This window comes from Ostrinia nubilalis, chromosome 10, assembly GCF_963855985.1.
Source record: "Ostrinia nubilalis chromosome 10, ilOstNubi1.1, whole genome shotgun sequence".
Taxonomy (NCBI): Eukaryota; Metazoa; Arthropoda; class Insecta; order Lepidoptera; family Crambidae; genus Ostrinia; species Ostrinia nubilalis.
In genome coordinates this window covers 8,284,362-8,296,927 of record NC_087097.1, presented here as the reverse complement: position 1 = coordinate 8,296,927, position 12,566 = coordinate 8,284,362, and the positions used below count along the sequence as shown (strand labels likewise).

The window sequence follows — 12,566 nt, the reverse complement described above, 5'->3', positions numbered from 1 at the left end:
CCAAACAAAGAGCGGCTTAGCCTTCGTTAGAGTGCTTTCTTAAAGTGACTGAAAACCCTTTTGTTTTATGTTGTCGATCCCATAAAACTTTTACCCTTACAAGTTTATAGCTGCACTTAAGACACCGTGGGTATTTGATTGTATACTGTTCTGAAATATTTGTGTCGCCATTTATTATGTAGAGTTTCGTATTTTTTTCTCCGAAGTGAATAGAAAAGTAGAACATAGCTGTAGACTAGGACTCTAAATGACTGGTTAAATAAGGTAAAACGATAGACACGTCACCAATTATTCAAGTTCGGCAGTTTCCCAACTAAGATAAATAAAATGTCCAGTAGGTAGACAGATAAATTAGGCTGAAAGTAAGGCACAAGGCACACTGTCTAGTTAGTTTGTAATTGTGCCACCTCCGGCTCCGGAGCTAATCACAGAGCCAGTTTAACCGAGGTGTCAGCTTCGCTACTGTCAACTCGGGCTCCCACCGCTGTACTTACAGGTATTAACTGCACTACGTACAATTTACTAAAATTGGTTACGAATGCCGTAGCTATTTGTTAATACGCACTTGGAAATAAACAAGTGGTGTTTGGGGAATGTTGGTGTAATATTTTTTCATTACAAATTATTATAAGTAGCCTATAATATTTATTTTGATAACTTACCAACTCACTATTTGAAATTTCAACTTCATAAAAGTCGGCGAGTGAATGCATGCAAGGGTAATCCCTTCACTTTTATACCTATGCGTACCTCTTAGGGATGATTTGATTTTGGGTGACCCTTCGTATCCTTTTTTGTACTTTAAGGATCCAGCCAGTAGAGAATATAGTGGTTCTTCGTCGCAATATCTCAGTAGAATATTACTACAGATTGTAAATAAAATGACTGTGCTACGAAACGTAGCGAATTTCGTAGCTTCTCGTAGCTACGAGTACAATCTCGTAGCGAGCAATGTAGCTGCATTGCTACGAATATAATATCGAAGATATTGATATAATATCAATTTCAGACTATGTATGATTCAGTTTATAAAATTTTGTAATTTTAACAGACCTAAATAGAGGGAGGATATTCAGTAAGTGTTTTTGACACCGTTTTGTGGTTAAAAATAAAAAATACGTAAATAAAGTAACTCCAAATAAGTTATTTAGAAGCATATTAAACCTACCTTCGTGAAAGAATATTCATTTGTAATTTCGTTAAAGCAAGGTTTCCAGAGGAAACTAACAAGCCATATAATACCATATAATGTACTAATACCAGCAGTTAAAACGTTGTAACAAATGCAGTTAGTTGCCCCAAGCTACACCCCAAGCGTGCGATTTTGTAGTAAGCTGGTATGAGCCAAGGGACTTAGTGCACATTGATAAACGCATCCAAAATTAAGTCTTGAACTAAAATGCTTATTAACAAAATCCAACCTAAATCTAGCTCTCGCCTATATGTGTAAGAAGCTCAACTATCTGTATACTGGATGATAAGTAGATAAAACTGTGTAAAGTCGTGCATAGAGAAGACGTTTTGTAGTAATATACAAGTAGAATAATATTCAAATAACTTACAGACGTGAAACTTCTTTAACAAAAACAATCTAAAGTTTAGTTGTTAGCAAAATCAGGATCGGTTTATAAGTTCTCGCCGGCTGCGTGGAGGGTAATCGTACTGTACATGTAAGTAGGTGTCACCTCCTGTATTAGCTAACTAGAAGTTCTAACGGTAACAACCTTACCGTCGTCCGTTAAGACCGTCTTAACATACGTTTGTTACTTTATGTCATCGAGTCTTTGGAAGCATTCTGCTGTAAATTGGTTTATCTGTGGGTTCACTCTTTCCAATCTGCGTAAAGAAAGCTAATGGATATAGGTACTTTATGTGTAACACAAGAGATTACGTGTAATACCTACGTATGAACCAGTCCCAGTGCGAATCAGATTTTCATATTAAGGGTTCCGTAAAAATACCGATGAACACATTTATGTTTATTTTTTCTCATATCGGCCATTGTGTAAAAATTTCAAGTCTCTACTTAATATTATTACATAAGTAAAAAGACGGTAAAATGGTCAGACATTGGAGTCTTAGAAAAAGGGTACTTTGGCTTAGTTACCTACGGAACTCTGAAAAAGAACTTTGCGACGTAAAAGTGGGCAGTGTAGTCAAAAAATGAGATTCGTTTAAGACAAAAGAAAATAGCTTTTGTTGTTTTTCGCGGTATTGTTAGCAAGTAAACTAATTCTATCTGAAAATGTACGAGTACCTTGTTCAGAAAATTTTCAGAATCGGATCAGCGGTTCCAGACCTATTAGTTTAAGCAATTTTTTATAATATAAAAGGAGCTAATTAAAAATGGTTTGTCCAAACCAATAAAGTACACGCTCCATTGTTCTTGAAAAAGGTTTCTCAAAGCAACTTTTGACTAAAATATAATGAAACAATAAGAACCTAAAGACAGCTTATTTTAAGTACATCAATGGTCAGTTTAGTTTAACAATCTTCTGGCGGTTTTTGTTAAAAGTATTCAAATTCGAATCGAGATCCTGTAACTGTTTCTAGAAATACATAATATGTATTACGTGTTTTAAATAAGGTTACTAAATTTTGCACTAAGTATACCTAACTACCGACTCTATATGACACAGCCACAATTATCTAATAACAGGAATCCTATTTTGAGACAGTTTCAAAGATTATGGGGATGACAAGCCAGATAAGGGCATCGATAAGGTGTAATAGGGTTTTCATGTACTGAGTTGGCGTTCGATATGTCGAATAGTTGATGAGATATGTAACTTGATAACATTGCGAATTTGCAAGTAATGGATCCGTAGAAAGGCAAAAAATAAATCGAAACAAATTTTAAACTTAATATTTGTAGTTTTCTTTTCCTTCTTATTTATTTCATTCTTTTACCCTATACTTGTTAGTTTCAACGAGGGGAGCCCGCTCGAAAGTAACATCCTACGAGTTTTGCAGCGCAGTGTAGGCGCGGTGAAGGAAGAATTAGTAAGTTAGAATTTTGTTCATCTATAGGTGTACAGATTGAGTACACACAATAAAAACAAAAACATAGTTTTTTATGGTCTAAGTACTTGGCTTTTGTAGAACTAGAGTTTGCGCCGGTTACGAATTTTTTTTCGATACTCAGTTTCCTTAGTAATTTCTTGGTTTTTTTTTGGGAGATTTTTACCACGTCTCTTCTAAACGTTGACAAACTTAGCGGAAGATTGCGAGTTTCTCTCAGGACATTCTGTTGTTATTGAAGAAAGTATTGTTAACGTAAATGCGCCTATTACCGCCAGTTTAAGCTGTCTTCGGATAAACGTTAGAAAATTAGATATAAGACGTGGTGATAGAAAAGACACTTTAATTTATTTTTAACAATGATGAAGTAATCTTTGAATTCAAGTAGTAACAATGAGTATACAATCACACAATAATTAATAAATAGCAATTTAATCTGAAAAAGCAGTTGTTTCTATTACCGACCTATAGACGAGGTGTGTTTCTATTAACGTTTTTTCTGTTTCTATTACCGACCGCTAAGAATATTGCTCTTCAATTGGGTATATTCCAAGAGGCACGGGTTCGATTCCCACTCAGAGGCTCGGGAACCACTTGATTTTTTCAAGTTAAATTTGTTTTGCTTTTAGTTTTAGTTAAATTTGTTTTTTTTTTCTAGTTATTTTTTTTTATTATTAAAAGAGAAAAGGCACGCTTCTCGAAAATAAATAAATAATCAAGCAGAAATAGTAAAATAATTTAAACTGTATTTGAGTTTTAATAAAATTTAATTTTCATTTAATATTTTATTTCTATTTTTAATTTGACTATAATTTTTAATTAGTTTTTGATTGATTTTAATTGTGTGTAATTGTGTATTTTAATTTAAACTATGAACAATTGGACTCTGTCTGTATAATTATTTTAAATTATTTTTTTATTATTCAAAAGATCCAAAAAAGTTACATAGTAGTTGTGATAACGCATGATTGGTTTGGTGTCATGTCATAAATGTTAGTTATATACAAAATAAAGGCTTATAAGTCTTCGCAGGTGGCGTTATAGTTATGAGGCGGTAATAGAATTAAGTATGAATATTACTTTATTCTATTAGCGACCGTAAAAAAAAACAGTAACCAGCTAAAATATCTACTTTAATGAAGACGTGATCAGTGAAGTGACATTTTTATTAGGTTTTATTTTATATCAAATAGGTACTAATTAGAATTTAACAGGTTTTTATAAAATCTATTGTCATACATTATTACAGATATTCTTTAATGTTCATTCCAGTTTTATGCCAAACTTATGACAGTTAACATATGGCGTTAATTGATTTAATTATGTGAAATATTCTTATGAATCGATAAAGATAACAAAATGGAGGTTAAATGCGTAATTAAAGATATAAATACTAAAATAAAAAACGTTATCAAAATTCTAACAACGCCATGGGTCGTTATTAGGAACCAAATTATTAAAAGTGTTTCTATTACCGCCCTTATTTAAAATTGTATTTAAGCGACAAAAATACAGCGAGAGGGCTATATTGAAGTTTTATTAAGGAAACTAAAGTACGAATTAATATTGTTATGCAAAAACGTGTTGGTATACTCATTTTAAATGTGTTAAAATCGCTAATTAATAACAAGGTGCACCTTAAGTAGCTGGGAGCGCGTCAGTATGAAAAATGCGCCCGTTGCGGGCGCGTCCCATTTAATGTCAAATAACTCCGTTTACTGGTTATTTACGAACACAAACTTTAATCGTTGTGATAGTCAATAAACATATCTAGATATTTTTTAGGTAACGTGTTTTCTGGAACCTGTTATTATGTCTTTCATGAAAGAAAGAAAAATAGGGCGGTAATAGACTACAAATTTTGGGGGGTCGTTAATAGGCGCACTTACGTTATATGTTTTTTTACCTGTCTTCAGCGTCGAGTTGCATGAGGAGCTTGCGTAGTGCCGCGGCGTCGATGGCGTCCCAGGGGGCTGACAGGCCTCCGTCGTTATCCGCACGGACCAAAGAATTTTCTGATTGCTCTTCCTCTGATTCCTGTTATGAAAATATATTTTTGAAGCCGGAAAATAAATAATGTGAGAGATTCATCATCGAAAATGAAAAGAGTTCGAGTTGTTCGACATAGTCTTCGATAAACGAGAAAAAGTACTAAGGGGTATAGAAAATAGAAAAAGAAACCGTTTCTTCAATACCTGCTCTAAATCATAGCTATAAAGAAAAGTTAGTATAAAATCTTATTAGTTAATTAATTACCCTTACCATCATACATTTTAATTTATTTTCTCAAACTCAATATACTTTCTGTTAATTTATGTTGCTCACAAGAGTCAAGTAGCATTCGCCTCGTTTACTAAATATTTCAACAAAATCAAAAAAACCAGATGAAAGAGCACATATAATTAATTATTAAGTAATTACACTGACTATTGATAAAACCTATGATTAATAATAGTCTGTAGACATGAAAGAAAGTTGTGCAGGTCATGAAAGATTTTTCACAACTCTGTATTTAATTAAGAGTGTCACTAAGGTCACTGAGGCACTAGCGACCTATATTTTGGCGTTGAATAGTTAGTTAATATACAGTGACTCTATTTAACGCATTGTTCTAAGCCACTGAATTTGTTTGAAATGCAAATTTCGGTCAACCAGATAATTAATCAACAACAGCCTTTTACCAGTCGAATTATTTTCAGTAACTAATTAAGTTACCAAAATACATGTGTATTATTAGTTTACATTTTCTATTTATTTTTGTTATAAACTCAATAAACAATTGATTGATTGATTGAAAATATTTTTAGTTGTGGCTTACGTAAGTACTTACTGGATGTTTTATATTACTAAAAAAACTATGTTGAATGGTCGAATTATTTAGTTCAATTTGTATTATGTTCTGTTTTTTTCTCAGTAGGTAACTAGATCTTCTTTCCATCAGCCTGTATAAAGAAAAGGCAAACAGCTGCTGAAGACAATTTTATTGTGCTGCCAATGAGGTAAATAGACAAAGAGTTGCAAACTAAGACAGACAGGCACGCTTAGAACTTCTTCTCATCTTTAAATTAATGTGACATCGTGAAATACGTTTGCATAACTGTGTTTATTTACAACAGTTCATTATCAAATAGTTTTTATCTATTTAGAACAGTCGAATATTCCCTGAATAGAGCAGGTGACGAAGAAAGTAGCGAAAAAAACATATTTGAAAAAATAACTGTTTTAATGTAGAGTCACGGTAATGGTAGAGTTTTTTTTTTTACTTTTTTCTCTTATTTGGCATAACACGGTTTGTGCGTTGCCAGATATACTCACTAATTAAGTTATTATTTTTAGCTCTTACCATAGGGGCAGCGAAAACTGACACAAACAGCAATGCGAGGGTGGCTATCATCAACACGGCGCTGGTAGTGTAGGGCGCGGAGACTTTCATTGTGGCGGCTGTAAAAATAAATTGATATTAACGGCGGACCCTGGCAACACCTTTTGTGTAACCCTAAAAACCAAGCCATGTTCTTCATTAAAAAAAACTTAAAACACCGTTTACGCTCTGAAAGTATCTTCATAATTCTTTTTTGTAGGTTTAAGGGTACTTGACTATAATTTCATTAGCTGAAACATAAAAACGGTTAATAAGGAGAAAGAAAAATTAAGTCTCGTGAAATATAAACGGGTTAATACACCGGTCGAGAAGAAATGGACTAATTATGTAAATATAAAATGTAATTTTGGCTCTTGTTTGTCAAAAATAAACTTTTATAAAAAGCTCTACGATCATCATCATTTAACGTCATCAGTTCATTTGGTCTCCACTGCAGGAGCACAACCCTCTCAATTTAGCAGAGACAAATAGAGGATTTTGCCTACACTCCCCACGCTGACCGGGAATTTACGATTAAACAATCTCTTAATTCCCATGTAATTTTTGAAATGACACTCATAACAATACCTATTTGTAATAGTTAATCCTGTAATAACGTATTCTAATCGTCTAATATCAACTTAATAACTTAATTGGTGTGTTGGTAACCCGTTTAATTGCCTTTTGATTGCATGGACCCGTCCGAACCCTTTGGCTCACGCATTGACGTCACGAATCGCTTTTTAAAATTTAAGTTAGATTAACTTTAATGAGGTCATTTTAATATAAAGCACCAAAATAAGTGTTACGATTTTAAAGCTACAAATAATTTCTCAAATGGAATTGTTCACATAAGAAGCGAGCAACATCTAAGTGAAATTTTGCAAATAAAATGACATTAGTCTAAAGATTTCGGTAACCTATGGTATCCAGATTCAAGAGTCGCTAGTTCTATTACCTACTGAACCATTTATACAAGTGAACCCGATGCTAACACAAGCATACTTGGTAGGGTTAACAGGAATAAATTATTGTAAAAAATGTTTCTTTAGTTACAGATTCAAACAAAAGTCAAGGGAACACCTGCGTGTGACTCAATAAATGTCGTGCGTAAGGCCTTATGTGGACATTCGCGGGGGCCAGGTCCTGCTGGCGACAGGCACAACGACCCCCGCATGGTTTTATTTCGCCACATCTCCTTCGGCGGTGTCAAGGTGTCATTTACACAGCAAAATAAATTACTGAACACAGGAAAACAAGCTCAGAATAACGCTTATAAATTGCACGCGTGAAACCAATACAGTATACTTGTTTACATTTAAACTTGAAATAAATGTAATCGCTTAATGAGTATTTTTATAAATCTGGGGGCACGGCTGTACCCCCGCCAAGTCGAGCGCGAAGCAAACACTGCCGTACCATCCTTTACTGGAACACTACTTTTACCAAATGCCTCATCTCAAATGTTGTATTTAACTAACCCTTTAACTCTTTGTTAAAATGTGTTTTACTGAATGCTTTTTAGAGCTAATATAATTGAATTATCTATCTACTCAACTGAGTCGCTTCATTGTTGGAAAATATTATTGTAATGTCTACAGATAAAACTAAAAGATCAAATATTCTATATTTCTGGACGGTAAGTTTAAGGTCTGTTAGGTACTGGGTCATGCGAGAGTCTAAATTATACTTTTACTAGGACCTGAATGTTTTTGTTACTTATTACGTGTATTTTATTGGCTAATTTTATCAACGACGTATTAAAAAAAACAAGATCTCATTGAGTTATTAAAATTTCAGTAAGCAAATTCCCCAGAGTTGTGTAGATATTCGGAAAAGATCTTCATAATTCGCAACCTTTTAGTGCACATACTTATTCCAAAATTGGCCTTAATTATTCAATTTTATTCCCTTATTTTATACAAAACTCTCGTGAGTACGAGTCAAAAGGTTCAGGATGTTGAATTTCAGTTGAGAGTATGTCTAGGGTTATTTTATTTGTATTTGAAATTTTAATAACAATAGACGGAAGGCTCATTCGGTACCAGAAATTAACTGGCAGTCCTTAGCAAGGGTTTGTGAGTTTTGTTTTGTCAGAGTATTAATTAATTAACGTTAATGGGGTTTTTATAGAGACTATGGCGACGCGTATTGTTTGTTGGTTTACTTTGCCAATAGTTGAATACAGAAAACATGTTTGTGGCAGTCAATTCCTCGAATTATACGCCGTAATCAACAATAATGACTGCTTTGAGTTTAGTTACGATTGCGAGTGGGCGTCAGAGGTGCGCCTGTTATAATTGACACGTAGTTTCTAAATTAAGCAACATCAACGGTCGGATCGCCTTATAGATGACCCACGCTGAACTGTCCTACCAAACTCAATGACAGGGGGGCGCTACCATCGTTCAACTATATGGTTTCCAACATGGCAAAAATCGGAACCAGCTATCCGGTATTGACGGTGGCGCCCCACTGTCAATGTCATGCATAGGACAGTTCAGTATTTTGGAACTATACTCGTAAATAGAGCTACTTTTATCTAACTTATTTAAAATTTATTGTTCTCGGAAATAAATTATTGCTTATAACAATTAATTTCAGTATTAATTTCATTTAGCTCCTTTTTGCTTCTTCTGACTTCTGTAGTTTATCATTCATATTTTTACCCGACTACGGCAAAGCAAAAGGAGGGTTATGATTTTGACAGGCTATGTATGTATGTATGTATGTATGTATGTTCATGTGTTCCCTCGTAACTTCTAAACTACTTATCAGAATTCGACAAATGACATATCATTAGAAGCGTCTTAATTGTCCGCTGGTTATAGGCTATATGGGGTTTCACAAAATCTAATGTGGCGCCCTCTAGCGGACAAAACATACAGAGTAAAAAAATAAAGTTAAGATAAATATGCCGTGTTTGGTATCATTTGAAAGCGCTTTACTTGTACATTTTGAATATATATATATTACTAGCATTTGCTTGTGACTTTACCTGTATTCATGGGCTAATTGCATATAATTCACATCTTTTCGTTCATAGCTTCTTTACTACTTATCAGAATAAGACCACTGCAGTACCATTAGAAGGGCCTTGAATTCTGTTGGTTATGAGCTATAAAGCTTGTCACCAAATTTGAAGCGAGCCAAAGCTTGTCTCTAGCAGACAAAAAGTTCTATGTTAATATAAAATTAAATATACCGTGTTTGGTATCACTTAAAAGAGCTTCACGAGTACTTTATGCTTGTACATAATTACAAGAATGCTTTAATGATGTTAAATATGAGCGATAAGAGTAAAGCGCGGATCACGGGAACTGTGAATCGCTTTATGTAATGTAGAACAGTGTGAACGTTAATAGAATATTTAATGCACTAGTGAAAACGACATAAGCTGGGAGTACCTCCACGCGGTGAAGGCGGAAACAGTTTGATAACTGGCTAAAACTCCCATAAAAAATGTCCTCTGCACTATATGCCTTCGGGCTTATGTTGTTATATGTGCGTGTGTATCTATCTGCCTATTCGTTGTGTCGTTGTGTACCCGGTAACGCAGGGAAGCAACCACAGCCATCCTACTTCGATAACTGTTAAAATTTTGTCCAATTAAATAAATAAATAAATTTCAAGAATTAAGTCTAAGTTAGGTTAGGTTAGGTAAATTAAGTCTAAGTTAGGTTAGGTTAGGTTAGTAAATCTAGTGTAAATAAATAGAGTTATAAATATTAATATTTAGTTGCATTACTTTGTTTATAAAAAATGGCTTTATCAAGGAAAACAAAAAAAGCTTCACGCATTTCTGAGACGAGTAAAAATGAATCACAAGATATTACTGAATCTAGAAGAATAAAACATAAAGATTATGAGAAAAATCGTAGGCAAACGCAGTCCGTACACTCTAAACTGGAAGATCGTTTGAATGCTAAAAAACGGGCTGAAACTCTTCGTAAGAAAGAAGCTTCTCAAAAAAAACTTATACGTTTACATAAAGCGAAAAACTACGTTGCTCAGATAAGATCGCAAGAATCTCAAAATTCTCGATCACAGCGACTTTATTCATTAAAGACACATGCTTCCCAAACCCGAAGCTTGGAAACTCCCACTTCCAAAAAACTTCGACTCAAGTCAATGAAAGATCATGCTTCTCAAGTACGTAATCTAGAGTCTCCGTCGACTAGACAATCACGTTTAGAAAACATGAGTAATCATGCCTCCCAAGTGCGTGATCAAGAGTCTCCTTCATCTAGACAATCGAGACTTGGAAAGATGAGTAATCATGCCTCCCAAGTGCGTGATCAAGAGTCTCCTTCATCTAGACAATCGAGACTTGGAAAGATGAGTAATCATGCCTCCCAAGTGCGTGATCAAGAGTCTCCTTCATCTAGACAATCGAGACTTGGAAAGATGAGTAATCATGCCTCCCAAGTGCGTGATCAAGAGTCATCTTCATCTAGACAATCGAGACTTGAATACATGAGTAATCATGCCTCTGAAATGCGTGATCTAGAATCCCCGTCTACTAGGCAATCACGACTTGAGTCGATGAGCAATCATGCTTCAGAAATTCGTGCTAACGAAACTCCAACATCAAGAGAGATACGACTTCAATCCATGCAGATACGTACATCTAGAACCTACCGAGCTCGCAGAATTTTATTCGAAACAGATAAGGATGAGTTTGACAGGGCTATTTCAGAGGTATCGGACAAAACATGTCATATTTGTAAAAAAACACAATACAAAAATCAAGTAAAAAATATAACATCTAATAATCTTTTCCCACCTAACACTCCAGAAAGAATAACGGCCTGTAATCGATGTGCTAATTCTATAAGTCGTAATAAAGTTCCGTCAACGGCTTTCTGGAATAAAATGACGGTTCCGGAACCTCCTCAACAATTAGTAGCTTTATCTGAAGTTGAAATAAGGCTTGTATCGAGGATTGTACCGTTTGTTAAAATAATAAAACTGGGGGGACGTTTCGGACAAAAAGGGTTTAAAGGGCAGGCTGTGTTATTTGCTCAACAAATTGAAGAAATCACGGAACAACTACCACTGGCAATTGAACAGTGTGGTCTCACTGTTGTCATCGAAACATTAGAAAATGTTGATAGGGTCAGGGAATATAGAGTCAATCTAGACAACCTGCGTGCAGCTTTAAATTGGCTTGTAAACAACAATCATCTCTATAGAGGCGTTACTCTTAACTTTGAACACCTACAAAATTCAATGAATGATGAACATATAATTGAAATACCGACAACAACAGTTAATCACAACCGAGAGCCACATCAACATTTTAAAGTCATTAATTCAGAACGCAAAATTCTTAGAGGGACTTTTAATCAAGGAAGTGACATGTTTTCTTCAGACAGCAGGGGGAAACAATGCACTGCAAATGCAGCTGCTGCTATAGCTTATTCTTCTACCAAAGATCTGTCGCAATGGGACGCATCGGACATTGATCGGGTGTTAATATTTGGAGATGCATATTACTCTCAGTGTCTAAGGGCCTTGCCAATCCAACCGAATTATTTAAACACCGAAGAATTGCTTCCGGAGTTAGTCATCGCGAATATGTCTTATACACTTGATTTTGATATAGATTGTATAACAGGACTAATTAACCCAACAGTAGAAGTTCTAGAAGGATATTTTTCGAGCTTAATAGAAGGTCTACGCCACTTTTTCCTGACTATCGAGAAAAACGCAGGCATCATTACCGCAGAAACAGAAATATCAATCTCGGTAATTAAACATGATTCGACGTATTACCTGTTTGATTCCCATTCAAGGGGACCTAAAGGATTTGTCGCGAAAACTAGAGGTTGTGCAATGCTAATGATGTTCAGTACTATTGAATCTCTCGCTGAGCACCTACCTGTTGTTCTTCTGACAAGAGGACGCAGAAACCTCCAGTATTGCATAACGTCTGTAAACGTATCTGTCAACAACATGTCACCATCAAACGTACGTCTACATGAAACCACCGATAACGAACACGACTTCGTTAATGGTCAAGGTAACGATGACATCACTGCCAGTTCCTTCACCAATAATGGCCAAATAAACGTCACAATGTTGATGGCTAACGAGTACCAGATACCTAATATAACTGATGTCATAAATAATCCTGTAGGCAACGATACACCCCTCCCAGTTCACGATATTCGGAGAAAGA

General features: G+C 34.9%; 1 protein-coding gene across 1 annotated transcript in view; it reads right to left on the bottom strand.

Moving 5' to 3' along the window:
* The window catches only part of LOC135075110 (allatostatin), a 29,091-nt gene that overhangs the window by 2,479 nt on the left and 14,046 nt on the right, over positions 1-12,566 (bottom strand). The window contains exons 2-3 of the mRNA XM_063969452.1: positions 6,365-6,462; positions 4,928-5,058 (exon numbers count right to left, since the gene is read on the bottom strand). Coding sequence (XP_063825522.1) covers positions 4,928-5,058; positions 6,365-6,454 — 221 coding nt within the window. The 5' untranslated portion in view covers positions 6,455-6,462. The remainder of the gene's footprint in view (positions 1-4,927; positions 5,059-6,364; positions 6,463-12,566) is intronic.